The sequence below is a fragment of the Amblyomma americanum genome, chromosome 3, assembly GCF_052857255.1.
Source record: "Amblyomma americanum isolate KBUSLIRL-KWMA chromosome 3, ASM5285725v1, whole genome shotgun sequence".
In the NCBI taxonomy this organism is placed as follows: domain Eukaryota; kingdom Metazoa; phylum Arthropoda; class Arachnida; order Ixodida; family Ixodidae; genus Amblyomma; species Amblyomma americanum.
The window spans coordinates 8,863,599-8,889,244 of record NC_135499.1 but is presented as its reverse complement, the minus strand read 5'-3'; the positions used below and the strand labels follow the sequence as shown (position 1 = coordinate 8,889,244).

The following is a 25,646-nucleotide window of genomic DNA, read 5'->3' as shown; positions in this document are numbered from 1 at the left end:
CTTCCCTAAGGAATGTTTGCATATCCTCCTTCTTTATCCGCATCAATGTAATACAGCTGTATCTTATTACTTTCTTGAGAGGTGGCTTCGGCTGACCGGAAGGGGGGGGGGCGCACTTACGTTTCGAAGTAAACAGTCGACTCCGGTCTTTGTTTCGCGCACTTTCTTGGTGAGCCACACGTATAGCCGGCTCGTGACAAGACGACGAAGGCTGGTAGCTGGGCCTTCCGTTGCATAGCTTACGTTTCTTCCCTACAGGTGGCTTCTTTCAGTAAGATTACGGCACTATTGCATGCAAGCGTGCGACTTGCCTTTCCCGGAAGCTCCATTATAAGCATCAGGATACAGACAATCGCAGATAAAACGCGTTGTCATCAAGAAATTTATGGCAATGCAAGGTCACGTGACGGGACCTGAACGTGAAAGACGTCGCCACGCAGGAAATGCCGGCGGAAAGTGACGTCAGCAAACACGAACTCCTCCGACTTGCCCAATATTTGGCTTGTCTTATATCACGAGGGGACACATTATCTTGCCCGGTGAGGCACTTTTCGCACAAAGACTGTGGGCCCCCAAATTGCCGCACAAGCGTCGGAGTGGTCGCTTTCGAATCTGCGGTCTATTTAGAACCGAATTGTTTGTCGTAACTTGCGTCAGGCATTGGTCAGGAGTCGAACTGTCAAACAACAAATACATGGGCGTCTATGGGAGCTGGTCGGTCCTGCCAGTCGGGGTCCTTTTCGCTGGCATGTTCGGGCCCGGAGGCGCGCATGGCGCCATTGCCGGCATAATGTTATCATGCTGTCCACACGTAATTTAAATAAGCGGTGATTGCCTGTCTGCTGGAAGTTAACACAAATGAATGGACGAAAAGGAAGAGTTTTCACTGTCCCCGGAAGCGTGATTAAGAGTACTAGGTTGTTCCACGTATAATAGAGAGAGATGGGCCAGTTGGTGACTATTAGTAGAATGCATCTTGAAACCGCGCAAAAAAGACAAGGCACGAGGAAGAAACCAACAAGAGAGAGCGCGGAACTTCATCTGGTTTATTACAACAGTGCGTTACATTTATACAGTCATCGTAATCACATTGTAGCATGTCAAAGTATCATTACGTAACACTTGTGCGAAGGCGTGTACGGGACATCGTGCAATCTAGATATGAATACTCTTTATCAGACAGGTTTACCGAGGTTTGGCTGAGACACGAGCCGAATTCTTTCTTGATGCAGTAGGCCTCGTACACTTCTCTGCTTAGTTTGGACCCGAACTTGCTCAGGATAGTGGTATCGCGGAACCGAGGCGTGCAACCATGGCAGTGGCGACAATGGTCGGCCACATGCCCTCCCCCAGCCAATGCGCCTACTCCTGCGTGGTGCTCCTGAAGTCTCGCGTTTATACAACGTCCAGTTTGTCCGATGTAGCTTTTTCCATAGGACAGGGGTATACGGTAAACAACCTCCACTTTGCACGGGACAAATCCTTCTGCGTGCTTGATACCGCATTCTTCCTTGTGCTTTCCCTGCACCTTGTTGCATAGGCCGGCCAGTTTTTGGGGTGCGGTGAAGACCACCGGCACGTCGCCTTTCTGAGCCACATTTTACAAGCGATGCGAGATCTGGTGCGGCGGTGCTCAGGTACGCACTGCCAAGGGCCTCTAGCACAGAGGAGATTAACTCCCCAGAAAAACCAGCACTGGTCAGCCTTCTTTATGGGAGCCGGTCGACCTTGCCAGTCGGGGTCCTTTTTGCTGGCATGTTCGGGCCCGGAGGCGCGCATGGCACCATTGCCGGTATAATGTTATCACGCTGTCCACACGTAATTTAAATAAGTGGTGATTGCCTGTCTGCTAGAAGTTAACATAAACGAATGGACGACATAAAAGGGAGAGTTTCACTGTTCCTGGAAACGTGATTTCGAGCACTAGGTTATTCCATGGCTGCTTGAAGTGTGCTACAGATAGGCTGACGCGGACTACCATTTGTTAGAGTTGAATTATACTACGCACGAATTAATTTCGTATTTACGAAAGTACACTTCAAATGCACTGCCAATATGTCATTTCCCGAAATTCGATTTCGAGCGCTAACTGTTCAACGGCAGCTTGAAGTGTGCTGCAAATGTGTTTACGCGGACAGCTCATTGTTTAGAATTGAAGTGTACTTTGGAGGAATTAACGCTGTATTTGCAAAAGTACACTTTCAGTACATTGCCAACAAGCAAAGGCCATTTCCCGCAACACGATTAGGAGTACTAGATTGTTCTACGGCAGCTAAAAGTGTGCTTCAAATATGTTTAAAAGGACTGCCCGTTTGTTAAAATTGGAGTATACTTGAGACGAATTAATTTCATATTTACGAAAGTACACTTTTAATACAGTGACAAGATGCTCAAACCGCATACATATTTTTTCACGTGTTTGAAACGTGCTCTAAACATGCTCTAAGCGACGTGTACTTCGAATGCATTAATTTCATATTTACGCAAATACACATTTAATATATTGACAAGATGCTAAAACCGCATTCATATTTTTTCACGTATTTGAAACGGGCCCGAAACATGCTTTAAGTGAGGTATACTTCGAATGCAATAATTTAATATTTACGAAAGTTCACTTTTAATATATTGACAAGATGCTAAAACCGTATTCATATTTTTTCTCATATTTGAAATCTGCTCGAAGAATGCTTTAAGTGACGTCTTTTTGGCAGATTTGAAGAATATATTTCGAATGCTAAGCATAAAATTTCAAGAACCTATTTCCGGCATATTTTTAGTGCATGCATGAGTACGATAGATGTTTAAAATACATTAGTTTAAAATGTATTAGTTTTCGCTAAGGGATGCGAGCCGCTTCCGTGATCTTTAACCGACTATTTTTTGCTGCTCCCCGCCTGCTGACTTATATTGCACTTATCTGCTGTGTTGCAGAAGGCCCAGTGAAGTCGTCTGTATGTCACCGTTTGCCTCGGCAGAGTATAAGACAAGCTGTCGGGCTGGTTGGTCGGAAGGACATGGACGTGCAAGTGCATCTACAACACAGACATGTACAGGACGGTCTGTAGCAGCAACTTTTTGAAAAGGCATTTGCGGAGTACTCAACCCTAGCAAAAAGAATAAAACCAGCACGGAAATAACCCCAACAAAAAAAAAATTGGCTGTGGTTTAGCTCTGGTTAAACCTGGAGTGACGCGAGAGCTACATCTGGCCGAGTGGAACTCGATCGCTCAGTCGAATTGCAAAGTCAATCTTTCGCCGCTCCGTTTCGCTGGGCGTTCCTTCTTTATCTTCCTCCCTGGACAGGGATTCACACTCTCCCCCTCCCACTCCCCGCCCCCAATCGCCACGGCGCATGCACACAGCTGTTTTTTTTTATACGTCTTTATGTCTGCATAAAATAGGCCTAGCCTTGCGGCAGAAATGAGGGGCTTCATGGGGGTGGAGGTGGGGGAGGGGGAGGAGGGCCGGTCTCCACTTCTTCTTCGAAGTGGGGTGGTCCTGTGGTCGGCTCTGCGAAGAAACGGCCAGGCCCTTCTTCCTTGAAGTATAGGAGAAAAGCCCGCCAGAGCCGGAGTGGGTCCGATGATCCGATGTGTAATGGTGGATCGACCCATTCCTGCAAGGTGCCAGGTCGGTGCCCGCCCAGGGACTGAAGTGCTCGCTCCCGCACCACGTCAAAAGCAGGGCAGCGCCACAAAAGGTGTTCGGCCGTGCCTCTGGCCGGGCATGCCGGGCATTGAGGGGTCGGGTATGAGTGCGGGTTGATGAGGTTGAGCTTTGCTGGCGACAGAAGCTGGCCAGTCTGGGCGCGGCGGAGGAGTACCGCCTCTACCCTTCGGAAAGTTCTATGTGGGAGGCGGTATAATTGCTCAGGGTTCGCCACGTGCTGGAGGATGCGGCGGCGATAGCATTGTGCGCGATGCCATGTCTCGGCCCTGTCCATAGGAGGTGACGACGGATGTGCAACGTCATCACGGGCCCAAGAAGCGGAAACGAGTGTGCATCCAGGCAAAGGTGCGGAAAGAGCTGCAGCGCGCGCTGCCTGGTGTGCCTTTTCGTTTCCAGTGATTCCTTCGTGTGCAGGAATCCATCTAATAACAATAGTGTAGCCCTCCTCTCGCAGGCGTGGGCTTCCGTTCGAATTGCGCTAAGAACGGCATAGTCTGCTCCCCCCGCGCGGCATGCGGTGTACGCTGCTTGCGAATCAGTGTAAACATGGTAGGTGCATGGAGCCGGATCCTGTCGATCTACTATTCGAGTAATGGCAAGGCGTATGGCAATGAGTTCGAGATTAGTGACAGTGTGTTCTTCGGAGAGCCGTTCAACTATTGTGGTAACTGACTCAGAGTCGTGACAAGCTATTGCGGCGCCAAGTTGAAACTGAGCGGCGTCTGTATATAGTTGGATAGCCCCCTTCCTGGGCTAGCTTGTATGATATCTTTTCGTGATGTTTAGCGGCAGCTTTGCGCCTTTGGGGATTAGCTGAACTCATGTTCTTTGGTAGTGGCGTACCCTCTACTAAATCGATTAGTTCCCATGGTGGGGCAGGAGACGACAGCAGCTCTAATTTGTCAGTGTTGTAGCCTAATGCCCGCAGGATCTGACGGCCAGCCGCCGTTGTGGAGAGACGGATATGCTGGGCTTGCAAGTGCTGCTCTGCCACATCCTGTAGGGCATTGATTTTGCTGCATGCGTGTAGGTCCTCTACTGGGCAGAACTGTGGTAAGCCAGTAACAAGGCGCATCGCCTTCCGATTGATTCGCTCAAGCTGAAGGCGTTGGGTCGCGTTAAGCCGCATGTAGGAATATGCGTACAGTATTTTTGATGTTATGAGTGCCAGGGCTATCTGACGGAGTCCCACCTCTTTGATTCCCCACCCACGAGCAGAGACGCGGCGCATAAGATGTAAAGCCTGATGGCAACTAAGCACCGTGCTATGAATCCAGCTTTTGGCTCCTCCATCCTCGTCAATAAGCATTCCGAGTATACGGATTGTTTGTTTCCGGCAAATAACCGAGTCCCCTAAATGAAGAGAGATAAGATTTCGTTCGGCCTCGGCTCGCTGCCGCGGACCGTTTATGACAGCCACGTACTCGGTTTTTTTCCGGAGAGAATTGGTCCAGAGCGTTATATCGTCCGCATACACGGCAAAATTAAGACCGGGTATCGACGTTAGAATTGGCGGAAGACCTGACATCGCGATATTAAAAAGAGCCGGAGATATGACGGCGCCTTGGTGTACGCCGGTTTGGTTAGGTTGCCGTGCACCTTGAGTATCCCCAACCATTACCGAGAAAGCTCTGTCCGCAAGAAACGCTTTCACGAAGCGGTAGAGGTTCCCGCGTATCCCCACTTCCTGGAGCCGTTGAAGTATGGTAGAGTGGGGCACGGAATCAAAAGCCTTTTTGACGTCAACCCCAACAACCACCCGGAGCTGTGCGCTGCTAGGGTATGCGAGAACGTCGTTATGAAGTCTTCTGAGAATATCTTGCACGCAGAGTCCTCGTCGAAAACCTACTTGCATAGGAGACAGGACGCTGAACTTGTCTAAGTACCATTCCAGTCTTCTCAGAGCCATACGTTCCATGACTTTACAAAGGTTGGACGTCTGCGATATCGGCCTGAGGTCTTGTAATGTCCGACTTGGCTTACCGGGTTTTGGAATTGGTATGACAACTGACTCCTTCCAGGCAGGGGGAAGAGCACCGTTGGTCCAGCATTCGTTGAATACTTTCAACAGGGCAAGTTTATGTGATTTGGGAAGGTTAAGAAGTGTTGAATAGCGTACACCATCCGGTCCCGGGGCACTTTTATGGTTTGAGTCATACAAGGCTGCCTCCAGTTCGTCTAATGCGAAGGGAACGTCGTAATCATTCGATGTACCTGAGACGGGGTCCGCAGGCAAGGCATCCACCTTTTCAGGTTGGGGAAAAAAGACCTTCCCTGCTTGTATAGCTAGATCAGCCGGGGAGACGTTCAATTTCAGGGCCATGCCTTGGGAAGGGGGAATCGGCCTTTTGCGTCCAAGGACAGCTCGAAATATGTGCGAGGCCTTCGACAAGTTAACTGTTCCATTGAGCGAGTGGCACAGCAGCTGCCAATCTTGGAGAGCGAGCTGCATAGTATACTGCTCGACCTCTTGAGTAATGCGGGTGAGGGCGCGCCTACGGTGGGATGTCCGACCAGAGCGGCGGTACGCCTTGAGAGCACGAAGCCTACGATTCCACAGACTGAAAAGGTGGGAGTCAGGCTTCGGGGAATCGTATTTAACTGAAAGCTTCGTTGTGGCTTTCTTCTTGGCACCGTTGATCTGAGTAATGAGTTCGTCTAATTCTGTGGGAACGTTCACCTCACCGAGCATTCTGCGAAAATCGTCCCATGAGACATGCTCCTCTATTCGATGGCGTTGTTGCCGCTTTAGTGACTTTCGCCCTCGAGGGGCCCATGACACCACCAAGGGATAGTGATCACTGCCCATGACATCATCAGCCCGTGACCATATGATCTCATTAGGATGGGAAACAAGTGTCAGGTCTGGAGAAGTGTCTTGTTGACCTTTGTGCTGACCACAGCGACTGGGCAGCGTAAGGTCGTTAACGATGGTCAGTTTGTCTTTGACAATGTGCTGCCATAGATGCCTTCCCCTAGCATCTGAGCGATGATATCCTCAGCTGGTGTGCATGGCATTAAAATCACCCCCAACTATAACGCGATCCTGAGGATATATCCTTAAGAAGTGTTCTATAAAAGATATATCTACTCGATATGTCGTAGTACCGAAGGATCTGGCATAAACCGAAAAAACCAATGCTTGTTGGTCCCCTTCTAATATAAGGCGCACTCCCGCTACCTCTTGCGTCTGCGTGCACCACGCGGACGTATCAAGCTCGGTGTGGGCAGTGCGAGAGAGAACAAGTACGCATGCCTGCCCATAGGCTACTGGATTCGCGGATCGCGATCCTGGCCCATGACGTCGGTGCTCTATGGAAGGGGTGCAGTAAGGTTTGTACCCTGTTAGATTGGGCCTATTAGTACCAGTCTCCTGAAGCAGGATAGCTAGAGGAAGCGTCGGCGTGATGGACAGTCTCCTTTGAAGTTCTGCTTGTTTGCGACGGATTCCCCGGCAGTTCCATTGTAAGAACGATACAGGAGAGTCCGAAGCAAAAATGTCATGAGGTTTCGCGCTAGTGCCCGCCATTTTGAAACTGGAAGGTGCGCGGAAGAGAAGATGATGTGTGCCCAATTCCGGGCTCTTGATTCGGAGAAGCCTGCGACAGTCCTAAGAGTAGAAGCATGCGCTTGATCACCTCAGCAGTGACCATTTCGATAATGTGCTTGAGTTGGTCTTCATCTAAGTGCAGCGTGCGTGAGCGATCTTGCGCCAGATGCGTTTCTGCACCGCGCTGTGTAGCACGGAGAGTTTCAGCATAAGCACGGTGTATGTGTGCTTGCTTTGGCTCCGTCGCGGAATGCTCAAGAGATCTCGTTAGGGATGGAGGTGTGGCATTCCTTAGACTAGTGCTCTCAGTTTGTGTAGAGCGGCCGTGCGCATTTTTCCCTCTAGATTTATGCTCACTGCCTCGTTCCTTTGGTAACGGCTGACTTTGTATTGGAGGGAAGTCCTCCTTAACAAGCACAATTTGCTCCGAGGGTGATCGCTGTGCGCTGGCAGGGCTCTTGTGCGCAGCCGTCGAAAACGTTTCGTTGCCATGTAGAAGCTCGGCTTGTTGCTTGCGCTCCTTTCGTCGCGATACTCGGATTCGGCGGACAATGCCGTTCCTCAGGGTTTTGGTAGCCTGTCGCCGAACAGGGCACTTCGGGTCTGTAGCTACGTGTTGACCTCCGCAATTACGGCATAGTGGTTCTGTCGGGCATACCTCGAGGTTGCCATGTGCGGGGCGACCGCAGAACGAGCATCGACGTTGGTCGACTAGTGGACACGAATTTGTCCTATGTCCAATTTTATGACAGGTCTCACATATGACAGATTTCGGGTGATAAGGTATGACCGGCAGGAGTATGCTGTATAGATGAGTTTTGCGGGGAAGGCTGGAGCCCTCAAATGTTATGAGAGCTGCTCCGTTCTTGCCCAATGGTCTGGCACTGATTACCTTGCACGAGTAGCACGTGAGGTTGGCCATGAGCTGTTCGCTTGTTAGCCCGTTGGCCCGCTATATGACCCCGCGGATCTGGCCGGAGCGAATGGTTTCACAGGCTTGTATAGATGTAGGCTTTCCAGAAGTTAAAGACAGACTGCAGTCCGAGAAGATGGTCCCTGGCATGCGTATGCGATACGTCGACCGCAAACTGATTGCTTCTTTCAAGGGGCCGTACTTGAAAGCCTGAGTGAAAATGGATTTTTTGAAGCTCATCGGCAATGGCTCTGTGCAGCCAGTGTGCGGGGAGTGAGCCTAGTTGTCCAGGTGAAGTTAGCTTCATTATCACAGTATGTTTAACACAGGTTGGATCGGCAGCTGTAGCTTTGTTCTTTCGCCTAACAGGCTGCCAGTCATCCTCTTCAGAGTGGTCATTATCAGCCGAGTGATCGGTTCTGCCGAATGTGGTGACCATGGGGGCCGAGGAAGGGCCCCGCGATTGAAAATGCGTATCCGCGTAGCAACCATTTATTGCTGTCTGCGAGCGGCCAAATTTTACGCCGTGTCGTTTGTTCACCAAGCGAGCGTTTTCTTGAGTTATCTGAGAAGTGCCTAACCCCATCCTAGGCTGCTTGGCAAATTTCGAAAATGGAAAAGTGCAAGATCCTACCTGAGAATGGTTATTTCCAGGCATGTTTTCCGTGGAAAGAACAGAGAAGGGATTGGAGACAGGTATCGCCGCAACCACTTGGCTGGATTCGTCGTCCGTCATGCTTGCGTCGGCGTCAAGCACAGCGACAGATTGCGCCGCGTTATCTGTGCCGCTACGAAACGATGTTGCCTCGGCGGCTTGCTGCGGCTCCCCGGGAGCCATGTTGGCGGCATCGGCGGTGGGCATATCGGATGTATCCGGATGGTTTCCTGTGGTAGTCTTCGACATGGAAGCGTTGAAACTGCGGTCCGCAGGTGACAAGGAACACGATGGCACTGGCCCATCCATTTTTGGGAGCCTAGCCCAAAAACGTCTGGGCCAAAAAGCTTCGAAAAGTCGGAGCGATGCGAACGTGCGTCAGTTCGAGACGGCTGTTTGCAGTGACCCCCACACAGCTGTTGCAGCTCGGTTGCGCCGGCGCGCCGCGCCGCTGGCAGCAGCAGCTGCTCCGCACCACGTGACCAACCCTCTCAAGGCCACGGCGCCGTAGCCTGCCAAGGGGTGCCACGCTGAAAGCTCGAAGAGCTAGCGTAGTGTAGCTCTCGCAACAAAATTGGACAAGGCTGGGTCAATAAATGCCAACGACTAACACAGCAAACGCGGTAACAACGCTAAATGTAAAGAAAAAATACAGGTGACAGGGTAGCATAGATGAGGCAACAATTTCCACGCCAAAAATTCACGGTGGTGAGAACACAGGAAACCGGAATGTAGGAAAAAATAAAAACAGCCAAAAATCAAAGTGGCGATAAAAGCAGGTTAAATGATGACGTAAGTGGCGCAACAGTTAACTGGGCACAAAGTGATAAGATGAGAGCTGAAAGGGGTAAGGAAGGGCTTGAAGGTGACTTGGAATGCAATGCAATCATATTGACACAGAGAGGAATGCGATCTCTTTTTCCAGGAAGGATATTGATGGCACGCTAACGCAGCCTGCTTTTAAGTTGTCAACGATCGATGCTTCAATATTTTCCCGTGTGAGCTGGTTAATGTTTTTTGCCAAGATACTGGTGTCCGCGAGATTTGGAGGGCGGCGCTTGCAGGGTGAGCAGCCACGACAGCGGATGGCGAAGTTTAGAGATTTTTTGTCTCACGTTCAAATTATGCTCCCGCAGTCTTTTATTCACAAAGCGACCTGTCAGTACAACGTATTCTTTACCGCAGGAAAAACGAATACATTAGACGACTGACGTGGCGCATGAGACATACGGATATTAATGCCTTATTGTGCATTTAGTAAAATGTTATAGCGCAAATACAGACAGCCACATGGAGAGGGCACACATACAGAAGGGCTAACTGACGACTAATGTTATTGCCGGAAGGTTGCGCCTTATATGTGGCGGAAAGATGCATAAAAAGGATGGGAAAGATACATGACGAGCGTTGGTGACACAGCGAACATAGAACGCATGCGCCGGCAAGCAGAAGCACAGTGCACCAAATCAAGTTTGTTTAGTTTTCTCTTTTCAATCAGTCAGCAGTTAGGCGCTTCTAGAAAGTCAAACTCAGCGGCAAAGAGAGATAGGAGACAGTGCAGAAGCACTCACTGCCAAGGTTTCGTATGCGATAGGCTTCTGTCCGTGCCGCCTTGCCTGTACTTTTCCAAGAATCTTTGTCCCTTGCAACCATGCCACACATCCTTGGAAGTTCTTACGGGCACAACTAAATGTGCGTATATACGTATCATGCGGGATCGTTAATTTTAGAGAATTCTCCTAAACGGTCACTGATGCAACGGCCAGTTCAGTGACACAAAACATTGCACATGACATCGGAATACCACTCCAGTCATGGAACTCTTCTCTTCCTTTTCTCTGCTCCCAAACAACTCGGAAAGTTGTGCCCGTGCATTTGTATTGCCAATGAACGTGCATGCAACAAATCACATGAAACGCCATTTGTGCAGTGTTCCACTGGAGTCTTTCTCGCACGGTTCTGGGGCTCTTTCTAGAGCAGATTGCAGGCTGCGCAGAGTCTCTGAATCGGCCACGTCACCTACGCGTAGCTCCACTTTTCTCCAAAAAACGGGAGCCTCTGGACGCGTTGTGTTCTCATCGGCGTCGGTTCTCATCGTCCACAAATTGCACGCTTGAAAATCTTCATGGAGTGACAAAACACCCTCGCTTTCTTCACGTGTGATAGCCTCTCATAGACGCGTCAGGCTCCTCGTGAATCAGTGCACAGTTTGTCAAGTAACATGAACAGTTCGCAGACAGTGTCGGCACCACGTGAGGAGTAAGACTTATCGGAAATTCTCTTGCCTTTCCATTTAGAGATACTTGGGATTTCAATAGAGGTCGCACACCTTCATAGAAGGAAATGTGTTCTGGCAATTCCATCACTCGCTGCACCAAGAAGTGTACATATGCTGTCACTGCTGCTCAACACAGCTGAAAAATGGCATATTTCACACTGTCAAGATTCCACATGCGACGTGAAGTCATTTAACGTTGCATTGGCCCAATTCAATCAAATGACTCAGTAAAACTACGTCTCCTTGCTTTGACAGCCAGAGTGATTACAGATACGACTTCCGATCATGCAGAGTGTCGATATTGTCACGTAGTGGTGACGGCAGTCGAAGCAGCGATGAAGACGGACGAAAGGGTCTTCTAAAAGAACTGTTTATTGGGCTGACTTGCACCCAAAATGGACTGAATCACTCGGCGGCGGCGAGGCGACAAGCGTGCTCGGCGGTCGTCGAACAGAATGCCCGCCGCTGTCGGCCGTGCTCAATTTAAAGCTGATAGCGAACATTCGAGATAAAGGGCGCAAAGTTACTAGAACATTCCGGAACAACGTAGAATCAGCTTTGCCTGGCTGCGATCAATCGAGATAAATCTAGTCGCGTCTTGCGTCGCAAACAAAGCGATAAGGTGGTGTCGCGGCAGATTTGAAAAACGAACAAACACTGCAAATATTGGCGGCATTACTCCCCTCTCAAAGAAGCATCGACCCGATGCATTAAAACAAATAATGCGACTAGTAAGGGAAAAAAACAGATCTTGCGAAAATAGAGCATGGAAATGCAGCGGCCTTTAGCGCGCATAATACGGCTTCAGACGGACTACATGGACAACTTCTGGTCGTACGCGGCGTCGCTGGGATGCAGTCATTGCGTCAGGGATGACTTCATAATCCAGTTCACCCAGCCGACGAAGAACCTTGTACGGGCCGAAATAGCGGCGCAAAAGCTTTTCACTCAATCCACGGCGCCGAATGGGTGTCCACACCCAGACTTGGTCTCCTGGCTTGTATTCCGCGTTGCGTCTTCGTAGGTTGTAGCGTCTGGCGTCGGACCGCTGCTGATCTTTGATCCGTAATCGGGCAAGCCTTCGAGCTTCTGCGCGTTGAAGGTAGGCGGCAACGTCGACGTTCTCTTCTTCTGTAACGTTGGGCAGCATGGCGTCTAGCGTGGTCGTGGCATCCCTGCCATGGACGAGCCTAAAAGGCGTCATCTGGGTGGTCTCCTGCACTGCGGTGTTGTAGGCGAAGACGACGTAAGGCAGGATGACATCCCAGGTTTTATGTTCGGCATCGACATACATAGCGAGCATATCGGCGATGGTTTTGTTCAGGCGCTCGGTCAGTCCGTTGGTCTGCGGATGGTATGCAGTTGTCCTCCGGTGGCTGGTTTGGCTGTAGCGCAGGATGGCTTGCGTGAGTTCCGCCGTAAATGCTGTTCCTCTGTCCGTGATGAGCACATCGGGGGCGCCGTGTCGAAGAAGAATGCACTCCACGAAAAATCTGGCCACTTCTGCTGCTGTTCCGTTCGGTAGGGCTTTCGCCTCGGCGTAGCGGGTCAGGTAGTCGATCGCTATGATGATCCACTTATTTCCAGATGTTGACGTTGGAAAGGGCCAAGCAAGTCCATGTCAATCTGCTGAAAGGGTCTTGAGGGAGGTTCAATGGGGTTCAGAAATCCTGCTGGTCGTGTGGGAGGAGTCTTTCGTCGCTGACAATCTCGGCATGTTTTCACATAGTGTGCGACATCGGCAGACAGTCGGGGCCAGTAATACTTGTCTTGAATGCGGCGGAGGGTGCGAGTAAACCCGAGATGTCCAGCTGTCGGCTCGTCGTGTGAAGCCTGTAGAACTTCTTCGCGGAGACAAGTAGGTACAACAAGGAGGTAGGCTGTTTTGTTCGCTGTAAAGTTCTTCTTCACAAGGACCTCATTCTGAACACAGAAAGAAGACAGTCCTCGCTTGAATGAAGCGGGGGGTGAAGAAACCTTGCCTTCCAGGTACTCGATGAGGCCTTTTAGGTTGGGGTCCGAGCGTTGCTGCTGAGCAAAAGAGCTTGCGCTGATGGGTCCCAGGAAGGCGTCCTCATCGTCGTCCAGCGGCGGTGCATCTACAGGGGCTCGTGAGAGGCAATCGGCGTCAGTGTGCTTGCGTCCGGACTTGTAAACGACGGTGACGTCAAACTCCTGGACACGCAGACTCCATCGAGCGAGTCGGCCAGAGGGATCCTTCAAATTGGCAAGCCAGCAGAGCGCGTGGTGGTCGCTGACCACCTTGAACGGCCGTCCGTAGAGGTAGGGGCGGAATTTCGACGTAGCCCAGATGATGGCAAGGCACTCCTTCTCAGTGGTCGAATAGTTAGCCTCGGCCTTGGAAAGGGAACGGCTAGCGTATGCGATGACCTTCTCCAGCCCGTCACTTTTTTGAACGAGAACGGCGCCTAGTCCCACGCTGCTTGCGTCGGTATGAACTTCAGTATCGGCGTTTTCATCAAAATGCGCAAGGATCGGTGGGGACTGTAAACGACGCTGAAGTTCCTTGAAGGCTTCTGCTTGCGGCGCTTCCCATTTAAACGGCACGTCTGCCTTCGTCAGTTGGGTCAGGGGCTCGGCGATGCGCGAAAAGTTTTTCACAAATCGTCGGTAATATGCGCATAGTCCGAGAAATCTGCGCACTGCTTTCTTATCGGCCGGCGGTTGAAACTGTTCAATAGCAGCTGTTTTCTGCGGTTCTGGGCGTACTCCTTCCTTGCTAACGATGTGGCCTAGAAACAGCAGCTCTTCGTAGGCAAAGTGGCATTTCTCTGCTTTCAAGGTTAGGCCAGACGACTTGATTGCGTCTAGTACTGTTCGAAGTCTTTTGAGGTGCTCTTCAAAGTTCGAGGCGAAGACAACGACGTCATCTAAATATACCAGACAAATTTTCCACTTCAGGCCTGCCAGCACTGTATCCATTACTCGCTGAAACGTCGCTGGTGCGGAACAGAGACCAAATGGCATCACTTTGAACTCAAACAGCCCATCCGGAGTTATGAATGCTGTCTTCTCGCGATCTCTTTCGTCGACCTCAATTTGCCAGTAGCCGCTCTTGAGGTCCATCGATGAGAAATATTTGGCGTTGCAGAGGCGGTCCAGTGTGTCGTCGATGCGGGGGAGGGGGTAGACGTCCTTCTTTGTTATGTTGTTCAAGCGGCGGTAATCCACGCAGAATCGAAGTGCGCCGTCTTTCTTTCTCACTAGAACAACCGGTGCCGCCCATGGGCTGTTTGAAGGCTGGATGACGTCGTCGCGAAGCATTTCTTCGACTTGGTCCCGGATGGCTTGTCGTTCTCGCGGAGACACACGGTAGGGGCTTTGACGGAGAGGTCGGACGTGTTGATCCGTTATAATGCGATGCTTGGCAGTTGGCGTCTGTCGCACCTTCGGCGATGTCGAAAAGCACTCACTGTAGTTTTGAAGCAGATTGCGGATCTGGTCTTGTCTGTTCCGGTGCAGGGCTGGGTTGATGTCGAAAGTGGGCGAGTTCTCTTGGTCAGGCGGATCTTCTGCGGAGGGGTCGGAGAGGGCGAAGGAATCTCGTACGTCAGATATTTCGTCGTAGAAAGCAATCGTCGTTCCTCTGTTAATATGCCGGTATTCTTCGCTGAAGTTAGTCAGCAGTACTTCGGCCTGGCCATTGCGGAAATGTGCGATGCCTCTTGCGATGCTAATTCCTCGGTCTAGTAGCAACTGCATGTTCCCCTCGATGATGGCTTCAGTGTTTATGGCTTTCGTGGCGCCTACGGTCACGATAACGCTTGAACTGGGTGGGACGCTCACTTCTTCCTCCAGGACACTTAGGGCAACGTGATTTTCCCGAGTTTTCATCGAAGCGATGGCTTCGTCTGTCGAAAGCGTGATCAGCTTGGATCGCAGGTCGATGATCGCCTGGTGCTCATTAAGGAAATCCATACCCAAGATCACTTCGCGGGAGCATTGCGGTAGCACAACAAAGGTCGCAGGATAGGTATGTCCTTTGACAGTCACTCGCGCTGTGCATCGTCCTGATGGCGTAATGAGGTGGCCCCCAGCGGTGCGAATTTGTGGGCCGTCCCAAACCGTTGTGACTTTTCTGAGCTGCGCAGCGAATGTTCCATTCATCACCGAGTAATCAGCTCCTGTGTCGACTAGAGCGGTAACTTTCCGGCCGTCGATAGTCACTTCTAGGTCGGAGGTCCTGGCTCTTGCATTGCATGTCGCTCTCGGCGTCGGGTCACGGCTTCGTCGCGTATGCGAGTCACGGGTTGGGCGTGTGGTCGAAGCTCCTCTTGGTGGCGGCGTCGATTTCAAGGTAGCTTGCGTCGTGGTCGAGGTTCTCATTGTGTGCGGCGTCGGTGCAGCGAGTGTCGGTTCTTCATGCGGCGTCGCGAGTGCAGCGTCTTCATGGGGCGTGGTCGCTGGAGGATCTTCGGCGTTTAGCTCGTGAGCAATCTCACCTCCAGAGGTTGCTGCCTTTAGTTTCTTCTACGGGGGCTGGGAGACCTTCCTCGTACCGCGGCTGCGTAGCTGCGGCGTGGCGACGCAAATCGCGAGGTTGACGGCGATGGTGAGCGCGAAAAGCGGTTCGGCGTGTACTCTTCGCGACGCAGGTACTCGTCGATTTCGTGCGGGCGTTGTCCGAAGCGTGGTCGTGGGGCGTTAACGGCAAATCCTCGAAGACCGATACGTCGGTACGGGCAGTGACGAAGAATATGGCCGGCCTCACCGCAATGGAAGCACAACGGCCGGTTGTCGGAAGTCCTCCAGGCGTCGCATTTCCTGGGGCTTGAGCGTCGGTCATAGGCTGGGCGGGCGGGGGCTGGGAGGCGGCGTTGTGGAACGATTGGCTCATCTCGGGGAGGACGTGGGGGTTGTCGCTGGGGCTGAGCAGTACTTACTGCAGGGGCGTAGGTCATGACCTGTGGTTCTGTGGCCGTCGGGGTGCCAAGTGCCTGTTGCACTTCTTCCCGTACCACATCCATCAGAGTCGCTTCTTGTGGCTGTGGGGAAGATGGCAGTAATCGGCGTAGCTCCTCTCGGACGATTTCGCGGATAACTTCCCGCAAGCTGTCGCTGGTGGTGGCCGGCGTGTCCGAACGGATTGCACAGGCAGAGGAAGGTCGATTGTACTGCCGAGCTCGAACGTCGAGGGTCTTCTCAATCGTGCAGGCTTCTTGCATAAACTCCTCGACTGTTTTTGGCGGCTGGCGGACGAGGCTTGCAAAAAGTTGTTCTTTCACGCCGCGCAGTAAAAACTGAACTTTCTTTTCCTCGGTCATCCCGGGATCGGCGCGGCGAAATAGGCGCTTCATCTCCTCGACGTAACTGCGGACGGGCTCATTCGGAAGCTGGATCCTGGACTCGAGGAGTCGTTCGGCTCTTTCTTTGCTCACGACACTGGTGAATACCTTCAATAGTTCTCTCTTGAATAGCTCCCATGTCGTAAGGGACGACTCGTAGTTTTCGTACCACGTGCGTGCGGAGCCATCCAATGAGAAAAAAACGTGTCCAATCTTTGCCGCATCATCCCACTTGTTGAATGACGCCACGCGCTCAAATTGGTCCAACCATTCTTCAGGGTCTTCGCCTAGGGATCCATTGAAAGTTGGCGGCACCCGCGGCTGCTGCAGTATGATCGGTGTCGACATCTTTGGCGAGGTTGCAGTGCTGGTAGCAGCGTCTTTTCGCTGTCTGGTGCGGTCCGGCAGTTTCCCGAACTCAGGCTCCTCTCCCTGGAGACGTCGGCTGGCTCGCTGAGCTGCTTGTTCGTCCTCGGGTGTGAAGCGCTTAGGGCTGGGTTCACGACTTGAAGGGGGCGTCCGGAACATGGAAGTTACCCCACACCTCCACCAGATGTCACGTAGTGGTGACGGCAGTCGAAGCAGCGATGAAGACGGACGAAAGGGTCTTCTAAAAGAACTGTTTATTGGGCTGACTTGCACCCAAAATGGACTGAATCACTCGGCGGCGGCGAAGTGACAAGCGTGCTCGGCGGTCGTCGAACGGAATGCCCGCCGCTGTCGGCCGTGCTCAATTTAAAGCTGATAGCGAACATTCGAGATAAAGGGCGCAAAGTTACTAGAACATTCCGGAACAACGTAGAATCGGCTTTGCCTGGCTGCGATCAATCGAGATAAATCTAGTCGCGTCTTGCGTCGCAAACAAAGCGATAAGGTGGTGTCGCGGCAGATTTGAAAAACGAACAAACACTGCAAATATTGGCGGCAATATCAACACGATCACGACGGAACGCCATTTCATCCTCCGGTCATGGCTGGAACACACGGACCTTCGGGCCACCGTCGTAATTTCCGCGACAGTTCGGCACGCAGCTGCGGCCCATGCTGTACTGCGGGCAGTCCACATGTGCAGTCAAATGGCCTTCTACCAGACAGCACGCGCAATAGCGAGTCACCGGCTTGAGAAGTGTTTTCCCGCACCCCTCGGTAAAGATGCATCACGTCACAGGCCTGATGTTTTCTCGAACACTATCGCTAACCAGAGCGAAATGGCAACACAGAATATCTTGGACTACCGAAGCGTCGCCGTGAAACGTTTGCTCGTCGGCCTCTTGTGCTAGTTGCTTTCTCCGCCCTCGTGCTTCGATCTAAGGGTGTCGAACAGAAAATGTTTCGTGATCGGTTAGGTTTTGCGAGTTTCGGGTTTAGTTCCGGGGTCGGCAAGAGGCCCATGTGCTGTGCGACGTCAGTGCACGTTAAAGAACCCCAGGTGGTCGAAATTGGCGGAGTCCTTCACTACGGCTTCCCTATATAGCCTGAGTCGCCTCGGGACGTTCAACCCCCATGAACCACACCACGTAATGAGGTACATAAGCCGAAAACATCAAAGGAGTCATGTTTACCGCATAGCCATGGGTACCACAAGCCTGTCACTTTTTATGGCTGTACACATGCCCAATCCTCATGAAATGTGTCGTATTGGGACGTTTGAGGTATCAATAAATAAGTAGATAAATATTAACGCTTGTGGATTTTTTATCTACAAAACTTTCTAGCTTCATTAGTTTCGAAGAGCACGTCGCGCGAGTAACAGGTCGCCACCGGGATTGTGTCAGTCGTGTAATTCTACTACGAAAAGTACCTACGCGGGCGCCGTCGGAAGATTGTTGAGAGAGGTAGATGTTCTGAATCGACGATTGCAGACAAGCACCTTTCCGCCGCCGCAAAACGAACTCGGCAGTAACCGACCCCGCGACCTTTTACCACATGTATGGTAATGTGCGAAAACACCCTGAACAGCCCTACCCAAAAAGATCTCGACCTTCCTTAACTTAGTATGTTGAAAAACACATTAAACCACGGCTTCACGCTAGTGCATATAAAAGCTAAGATTTAGGCCTATGCTGATGACGTCGCCCTCTTTTGTTCTGATTAAAAGAGTAGATAAAAACCCTGCTTAAATGGATTGGGATTATTTAGTATCTGCACGGGCGCAAGTTAGAAACACCTGCGTTGCAACGTTGCCTTGCGGGGCTGTTGCAAGGGCGGCACTGCGCGAGGAAGATGGTACTTGCACTACATAAAATTTTTGTGACTTTTCTTGGGTGCTCGCAAAGGAAATCGGTACGTATACACAATTTTTTCCTCACTTATAGAGTGTGGTGAATTTGTCGTACACTTTTTATCCAGCAACTTGTTTCAGGGTTTTTATTTTTAAAAACTGCGAACTACCCCTTCCTGGAAACTTCGTTTATTAGGCGATAAGTGCCGGTCTCTTTTATGACATGGTCAAGAGACAGTTTTGTGTTGATAACTTCGGTTTTCCCACTCCATTTTCTTCTCCGCAAGCCATTAACCGCTGAAGATACCGTCCAAGCTTCGGAAGCAGCCTCCGATTGGTTCCCTACGTCTATCCGCTGTAAAGAATGCATCTGTCAAGTACGAGCCATAAACCGCCATCCACTCGCATTCACCAACCTCAACCCCCAGAAGCGTCAAGCACTGCCAATTAGCCGCCTCCTCTCAAAAGCCGCAAGCCATTAACTGCTTAAGATACCGTCCAAGCTCCGGAAGCAGCCCCCGATTGCTCCCCTTCGGGCGCCCACTCTAAAGAATGCATGTTTCAAGTGTGAGCCTTCAACCGCCATCCACTCACGTTGACCCACCTCAACCCTCTGAAGTTTCAAGTACTATCAACCCGCCACCACCTCTAAAGCCTCAAGTCACCAACCACTGAACATAACCGTCCAAGCTCTGGAAGCGGCCTCCGATTGGTGCCCTACGTTTACCCGCTTTAAAGAATGCATCTGTCAAGTACGAGCCATCAACTGGCAACCACTCACATTCACCAACCTGAATCCTCCAGAAGCTTCAAGGACTACCAACCTGCCGCCTCATCTAAAGCCGCAAGCCATTAACCGCTGAAAATACCGTCCAAGCGCCGGAAGCAGCCTCCGATTGGTGCCCTACGTCCTTTCGCTGTAAAGAATGCATCTGTCAAGTACGAGCCATCAACCGCTATTAATTCACATTCACCAGTCTGAACCCTCCAGATGCTTCAAGCACTACGAACTAGCCGCCTCCTCTAAAGCCTCAAGGCATTAACCGCTGAAGATACCGTCCAAGCTCCGTAAGCAGCCTCCGATTGGTGCCCTACGTCCACTCGCTGTGAAGAATGCATCTGTCAAGTTCGAGCCATCAACCGCTATCCATTCACATTCACCAACCTGAACCCTCCAGAAGCTTCAAGCACTACCAGCTAGTCGCCTCCTCTAAAGCCTCAAGCGATTAACCGCTGAAGATACCGTCCAAGCTCCGGAAGCAGCCTCCGATTGGTGCCCTACGTCCACCGGCTGTAAAGAATGCATCTCTCAAGTACGAGCCATCAACCGCCATCCACTCACATTCAGCGACCTGAACCCTCCAGAAGCTTCAAGCACTACCAACTAGCCACCTCCTCTAAAGCAGCAAGCCACCAACCGCAGACCATAACCGTCCAACCTCTGGAATGGGTGCTAAAGCGATTTGATCCAATCCAGCCGATGCGGACTGTGAATGCTGCGCGTGTACCGTCGCCCAAGCTTTGTTGGAAAGAACGCCAATAAGCATAAGCCGTTCGTCTCAGACACAGAGAACCAGAAGTGCAAATGCGAGATGCAGATATTAGCCGATGCTGAGGAAATCGCGCTAAGTGGTGTACAACGACGTGCGATTTTTAGCGTGATTTCCTCAGTATGAAACGCCAACTAGTCCCCGCTCTTGCCTTCTTGAGATATAAATCGCGCGACTGAGAATTGAGTGCTCAGCAGTTCGACAACAGCGTGACGAAATCGCCCACGCGTGAATGGCGTGTATGTTGCTTATAAGCAGAGCCATTTTTATTTATTTTTTATTTATTTATTTTATTTATGAATACTGTCAACCCTCATTTGAGGGTCATTACAGGGAGGGAAAGTGAACAGAAAAAAAAAGCATATATAACCATGAATGAACAAGCTTCTTTGAGCATACAATACAAGAGAGCATTGAAACGCAACACAGTTCACACCACTGTAGAACCACTTGCTATACAAAAAGTAATATTGGACAGTCAGTTACGCGCCCATCTACAAGAATCCCATGCCTAGACGGAATCCCCAAGTGCATTCAAGAATGCCGCTACACCTGTAGACTCAGCAACGTGAGCGGGCAGTTTATTCCAGTGCTCAATAGCATCCGGAAAGAATGAGCAGCGAAAGACGTTAGTTCGTGTCAAGTATGGCCGAATCGCTTTGTGGTGGTTAAGGCGGGAGCTTAGTCTACCTGGAGGCTGCAGATATTTTTCTTTATTGATGTTAATTTCTCCGTGAATTATTTGGTAAAGTATTTTTAATCTCTGCTTTTTACGTCTTTTTTCTAATGTTTCTAGACTACATGAGTTTAACATCTCCGTTACCGAATCTGTTGTCCTGTATTTTGAACAAATGAATCTCGCTGGACGTCTTTGAATCTTTTCTATTTCCATTGAAAGAATCTTCTGCCGAGGAGACCATACTACAGATGCATATTCAAGGGAAGGCCGTATGAGAGATTTGTATGCTAAAAGTTTGAAATCTTTCGTTGCTCTCCCCAACTTTCCTCTTAGAAAACACAGTTTTCTGTGTGCCACCGCACAAACATTTTCGACATGATTGTGCCAACTTAGGTTGTGAGAAATTGACACCCCCAGATACTTGAATGTACTAACATTAACCAAATCGGGACCTGCAATACTGTACTGAAAAGAAATTATATTTCGTTTGTTAGTTATATGGGTAAATGTGGTCTTATTGAATTTGATTTTCATTTCCCATTTCTCACACCAAAGTGCAAAAGCCTGCAGGTTTTGGTTAATGTTAATCTGATCTCCTTCACATGTGACAGGTGCATAAATGAGGCAATCATCCGCAAATAGTTTCAGTTTAACAGAATTTCCAACAGCACATACTACGTCATTGATATAAACTAGAAATAGCAATGGCCCCAGCACAGAACCCTGTGGTACACCAGAATACACATCCAAAAAGCGAGACTCACAATTGTCAACACGTACCGCCTGTTTGCGTTTCGCCAAGTACGCTTCTATCCATCTAAGGATGTCTCCATTAATGCCAGCCCTTCGCACTTTCAGGAGTAATTTGTCATGAGGAACCTTATCAAAGGCTTTTTCAAAATCTACACAAATAACATAAATCTGTCCCCAGTCATCTATAGCTTTAGAAAGGTCATGTATTGTCTCAATTAACTGTGTCACCGTTGAAAACCCTCGACGGAAGCCATGCTGACATTCAGAAAGTAGTCCGTTTGTTTCCAAAAAAATGATATGTTTCGCAATAACATGTTCCATTACCTTACAGCAGATTGAAGTAAGTGACACAGGCCGATAGTTGTTCATAAGTGTGCGATTGCCACTTTTAAATACGGGTATAACAATGGCAGTGCGCCAGTCTTGTGGCAGATAATGAGTTACGAGTGATTTTCGGAATATAATTACCAAGTAGAAGGACATCCATTCAGCATACCGTCTCAAGAAGCATGTAGGTATTCCATCCGGGCCGATAGCTTTTTTTTTCGTCCAATTGTATCAGCTGCTGAAACACGCCGCTCTGAGTAAAGCTGATAGCATCGATAGACGTTTCACGAGAATGTGCTTCGTCGTGTGCGTCGCTTTGGCTCGTGTTTCTTGCGAATACAGATTGGAAATGTTTATTGAAGTGGTCGGCCATATTCGTTTTATCTGCAATAAGTTCGGCTCCCACTGTCACCTGCTTTACTCTTTCCTTTCTTTTATCAAGATAGCGCCAAAATTTCTCTGGAGAATTTCGCAGAAAACCACTAAGAGTGTGATTGAAAAATCTTTCTTTTGCAGCCGATAGCAACATTTTTATTTTTTGACGTAAAACCTGTATGTCGTTGAAGTCGGCCTTCTTTCTACGCAATCTTTTCAACTTCCGTTTCGCGTGAATGATATCCCTGGTGACCCATGGGTTGCGCTGCTTTGTTTTCTTAACTCTAGTTGGAACGTACCGGTCGACACAAGTACTGATGATAACTTTAAGACGCTGCCATAAACATTCAACTTATGCATTTTCAGAGGCACTTTCAAATTAATCAAAACAAGTTTCCAGGTAATCCAGGATAGATGTATCATCGGCCTTCCCGTACTCTTTGATTTCTACTCGAACCACAGGTTCCGCGGGAACGTTTGCAGAAGTAAGCACTGTCACGAAAATAATTTTGTGATCAGATATTCCATCGGTGACATTTGTTTCAATATCTCCTACATTATTTGAGAGGAACACCAAGTCTAGTAATGACTGTGACTGAGGCGATATCCGTGTAGGTTGTCCAACTACTTGTCTCAAATTGTAAAAGAAAGCAATATCCAGCAATTTTTCAGCGCTAGAAATTTCTGTATGCCCAGGCGTAGTCAATCCCCAATCAATATGTGGCAAGTTGAAATCTCCAGTCATTACCAGGCGGGTGCTCCTAGTTACATGACTGAAAAGAAACTCATTTAACTTATCTAGAAAATCGGATGAAGTATTCGGTGGCCTGTAAATTGCTCCTATGACGTACGCAGCACCAGAAAACATAATTTTACACCACACTGACTCCGGCATTTCGCTCGTAATCGTGGAAACTGAGAGCGATGACTTCACAATAATGGCCACACCACCCCCACGGGAATCTCGATCCCATCTGAGCATTGTGTAGCCAGGAGGAACAATGCAATCAGAAGAAACATCACTGTTGAGCCATGTTTCCGTTATGCAAACGACATGCGGGTCCTCTGAGAGCAATAAAAATTCCAATTCTGTGACCTTGTTAAGAATGCTGCGAGCATTCAGCAGAACTATCCTGAGCTATGAATTACTTTCACTTCTGGAAGGTGATCCATTATGGCTGTTATCTGTTGTCTCCGATTCGTTGTGGGTGTTTCGAGCACCCTTACGTTGGGTCCGGCAGAGCAAACGCTCGTTTCGAGTGTCGTCCCAAGAGTACAGACGGTCATCTATCTTCAGTTTATCGTGAACCAGCGATACCTTTTGTCCGTTAGATCGTTCGACAGCAACAGACTGCCACAAATTTTTCCGAACTTGTACAATATCTTTTGGGTAGTCATTGCTGACGCTAACAGAGGTGCCTTTAAGTTTGTGGCAGTTTTTAAGAACGCTGTCTTTTTCCCTGGAATCATAGAATTTCATAATTACTGGTCTAGTAGCTCCTGTTTTCTTTCTTCCTAGACGATGAATTCTTTCGACTGAAGTAACCTGAACACCAAGATCCTTGTGGAAAATATTGTCTACAACCGCTTTTCTCAGGTCTAACTCTGACTCAGTGGCTTGTTCAGGGAGCCCAAAAACTAAAAGATTGTTACGCCGGCCGCGGCTTTCAAATTCCACTAACTTTTTAGCTTGCTCTTTGATGATAGACTCAAGGTTATCAATTCTTGTGCTCATTTCCTTGAATGCCGCTAGAGAGTCCGATAACCCTTCCGTCCTTGCATTCAGCTCACCGATTTTGTCTTGAATAGCTTTCAATTTGCGATCCGTGTCTGCCTGATTCTTTACAATCATCTGCAAGTATTCCTCTGTTGTAGGCCCCGGATTCTCCTCAATATCGCCCGACGTCAACAGCAACACTGTCCAGAAATCACTCAAAATTGCGCGACACCTGCGAGGGCACGGCAGGACTACTACAAATCTATTGTCATTTCTGTTAGAATGAACATTATGCCAGGAACTAACCTGCAAAACCAGCAGAAGGCGTTTAGCCATGCTGTCCCACAGGCGAGTGCCGTGCCCTCTGAAGAGGCCCGCGCAGGACTGCCGCTTTTGTAGATCCGCTGTAGATGACGTAATTGTCCGGTGGTGTTTCTTCTCGGCAAAACGTAGTTCCACCGTCACGTTTTCCAGATGAGCAAGCGGGAATGCGTGCATGGGTAGTACGCAGGCAGTTGCATCTTGTGTCACGCTGCTTTCTAGATGATCCGGCAGGTTCAATGGTAGCCCATGTGAAGTGTTCGTTGTCGCATCCGAAAACCACGACACGACCTGCAAAACCAGCAGAAGGCGTTTAGCCATGCTGTCCCACAGGCGAGTGCCGTGCCCTCTGAAGAGGCCCGCGCAGGACTGCCGCTTTTGTAGATCCGCTGTAGATGACGTAATTGTCCGGTGGTGTTTCTTCTCGGCAAAACGTAGTTCCACCGTCACGTTTTCCAGATGAGCAAGCGGGAATGCGTGCACTGGTAGTACGCAGGCAGTTGCATCTTGTGTCACGCTGCTTTCTAGATGATCCGGCAGGTTCAATGGTAGCCCATGTGAAGTGTTCGTTGTCGCATCCGAAAACCACGACACGACCTGCAAAACCAGCAGAAGGCGTTTAGCCATGCTGTCCCACAGGCGAGTGCCGTGCCCTCGCCTGTGCTTCCGGATAACAGAAATTCATTTCATCCGAGTTACTTTTAATTGCAAAAGCTCCTTTCTGCTCTTGGTCATAATGGCAGGCGCCATAGAGCGCATGCATTTCCACATTGCTCTTTTGTGTGTTCGCTATTTAATTGATTTCTCTTAAATATCTCTACCGGACCCAAAAGCTCGTCTTTACTTGCTTATTTCCATCGCGTTCAGCAATGTGAGGATTCATTCAATTATTAGATACCTGAATCGGCTTACGGCATTTCAGCAAGGTGGGGGTGTTACAAAGCATGATGAAAAATTCCAAACAATACACATAAACAAAGGCATCGAGTTTCAAAAAGATTGTAATGCGATCAAAGCGTAGAAAAAATATCACTGTTGTTGATAGCAATAGTCTCGGTCGGAAGTGTGTTCTATCTGGAGGCCGACCGTACCAAAAAGAAATAACGAAATGGGTTACTGTAAAATTAATACTCTTCGATTTTTTGTTCGTGGTCCCTTCTTCGAGATACAATGGAAGGAGGTTGCATACATTTTTCACGGTCTATACCTGTGTATGAGTAATAGATGCTATGGAATAGTCCAAGGCGAAGATTTTCCCGGCGGTCTTTCAATTCACTCTATGGAAGATTACGTTTGCTGTTGGTCTTGGTCAATTTTTATCGCAATTCT

General features: G+C 49.6%; 1 protein-coding gene across 8 annotated transcripts in view; it reads left to right on the top strand.

The window, feature by feature from the left end:
- The window catches only part of LOC144124442 (glycoprotein-N-acetylgalactosamine 3-beta-galactosyltransferase 1-like), a 611,040-nt gene that overhangs the window by 336,704 nt on the left and 248,690 nt on the right, over positions 1 to 25,646 (top strand). For 5 of the 8 annotated variants that reach the window (XM_077657095.1, XM_077657094.1, XM_077657093.1 and 2 more), the window contains one exon: positions 2,935 to 3,060. The exons of the other annotated variants lie outside the window; for them this stretch is intronic. In XM_077657095.1, the coding sequence (XP_077513221.1) occupies positions 2,957 to 3,060 (104 nt within the window). In that variant the 5' untranslated portion in view covers positions 2,935 to 2,956. The remainder of the gene's footprint in view (positions 1 to 2,934; positions 3,061 to 25,646) is intronic. 8 annotated transcript variants of the gene reach the window in all.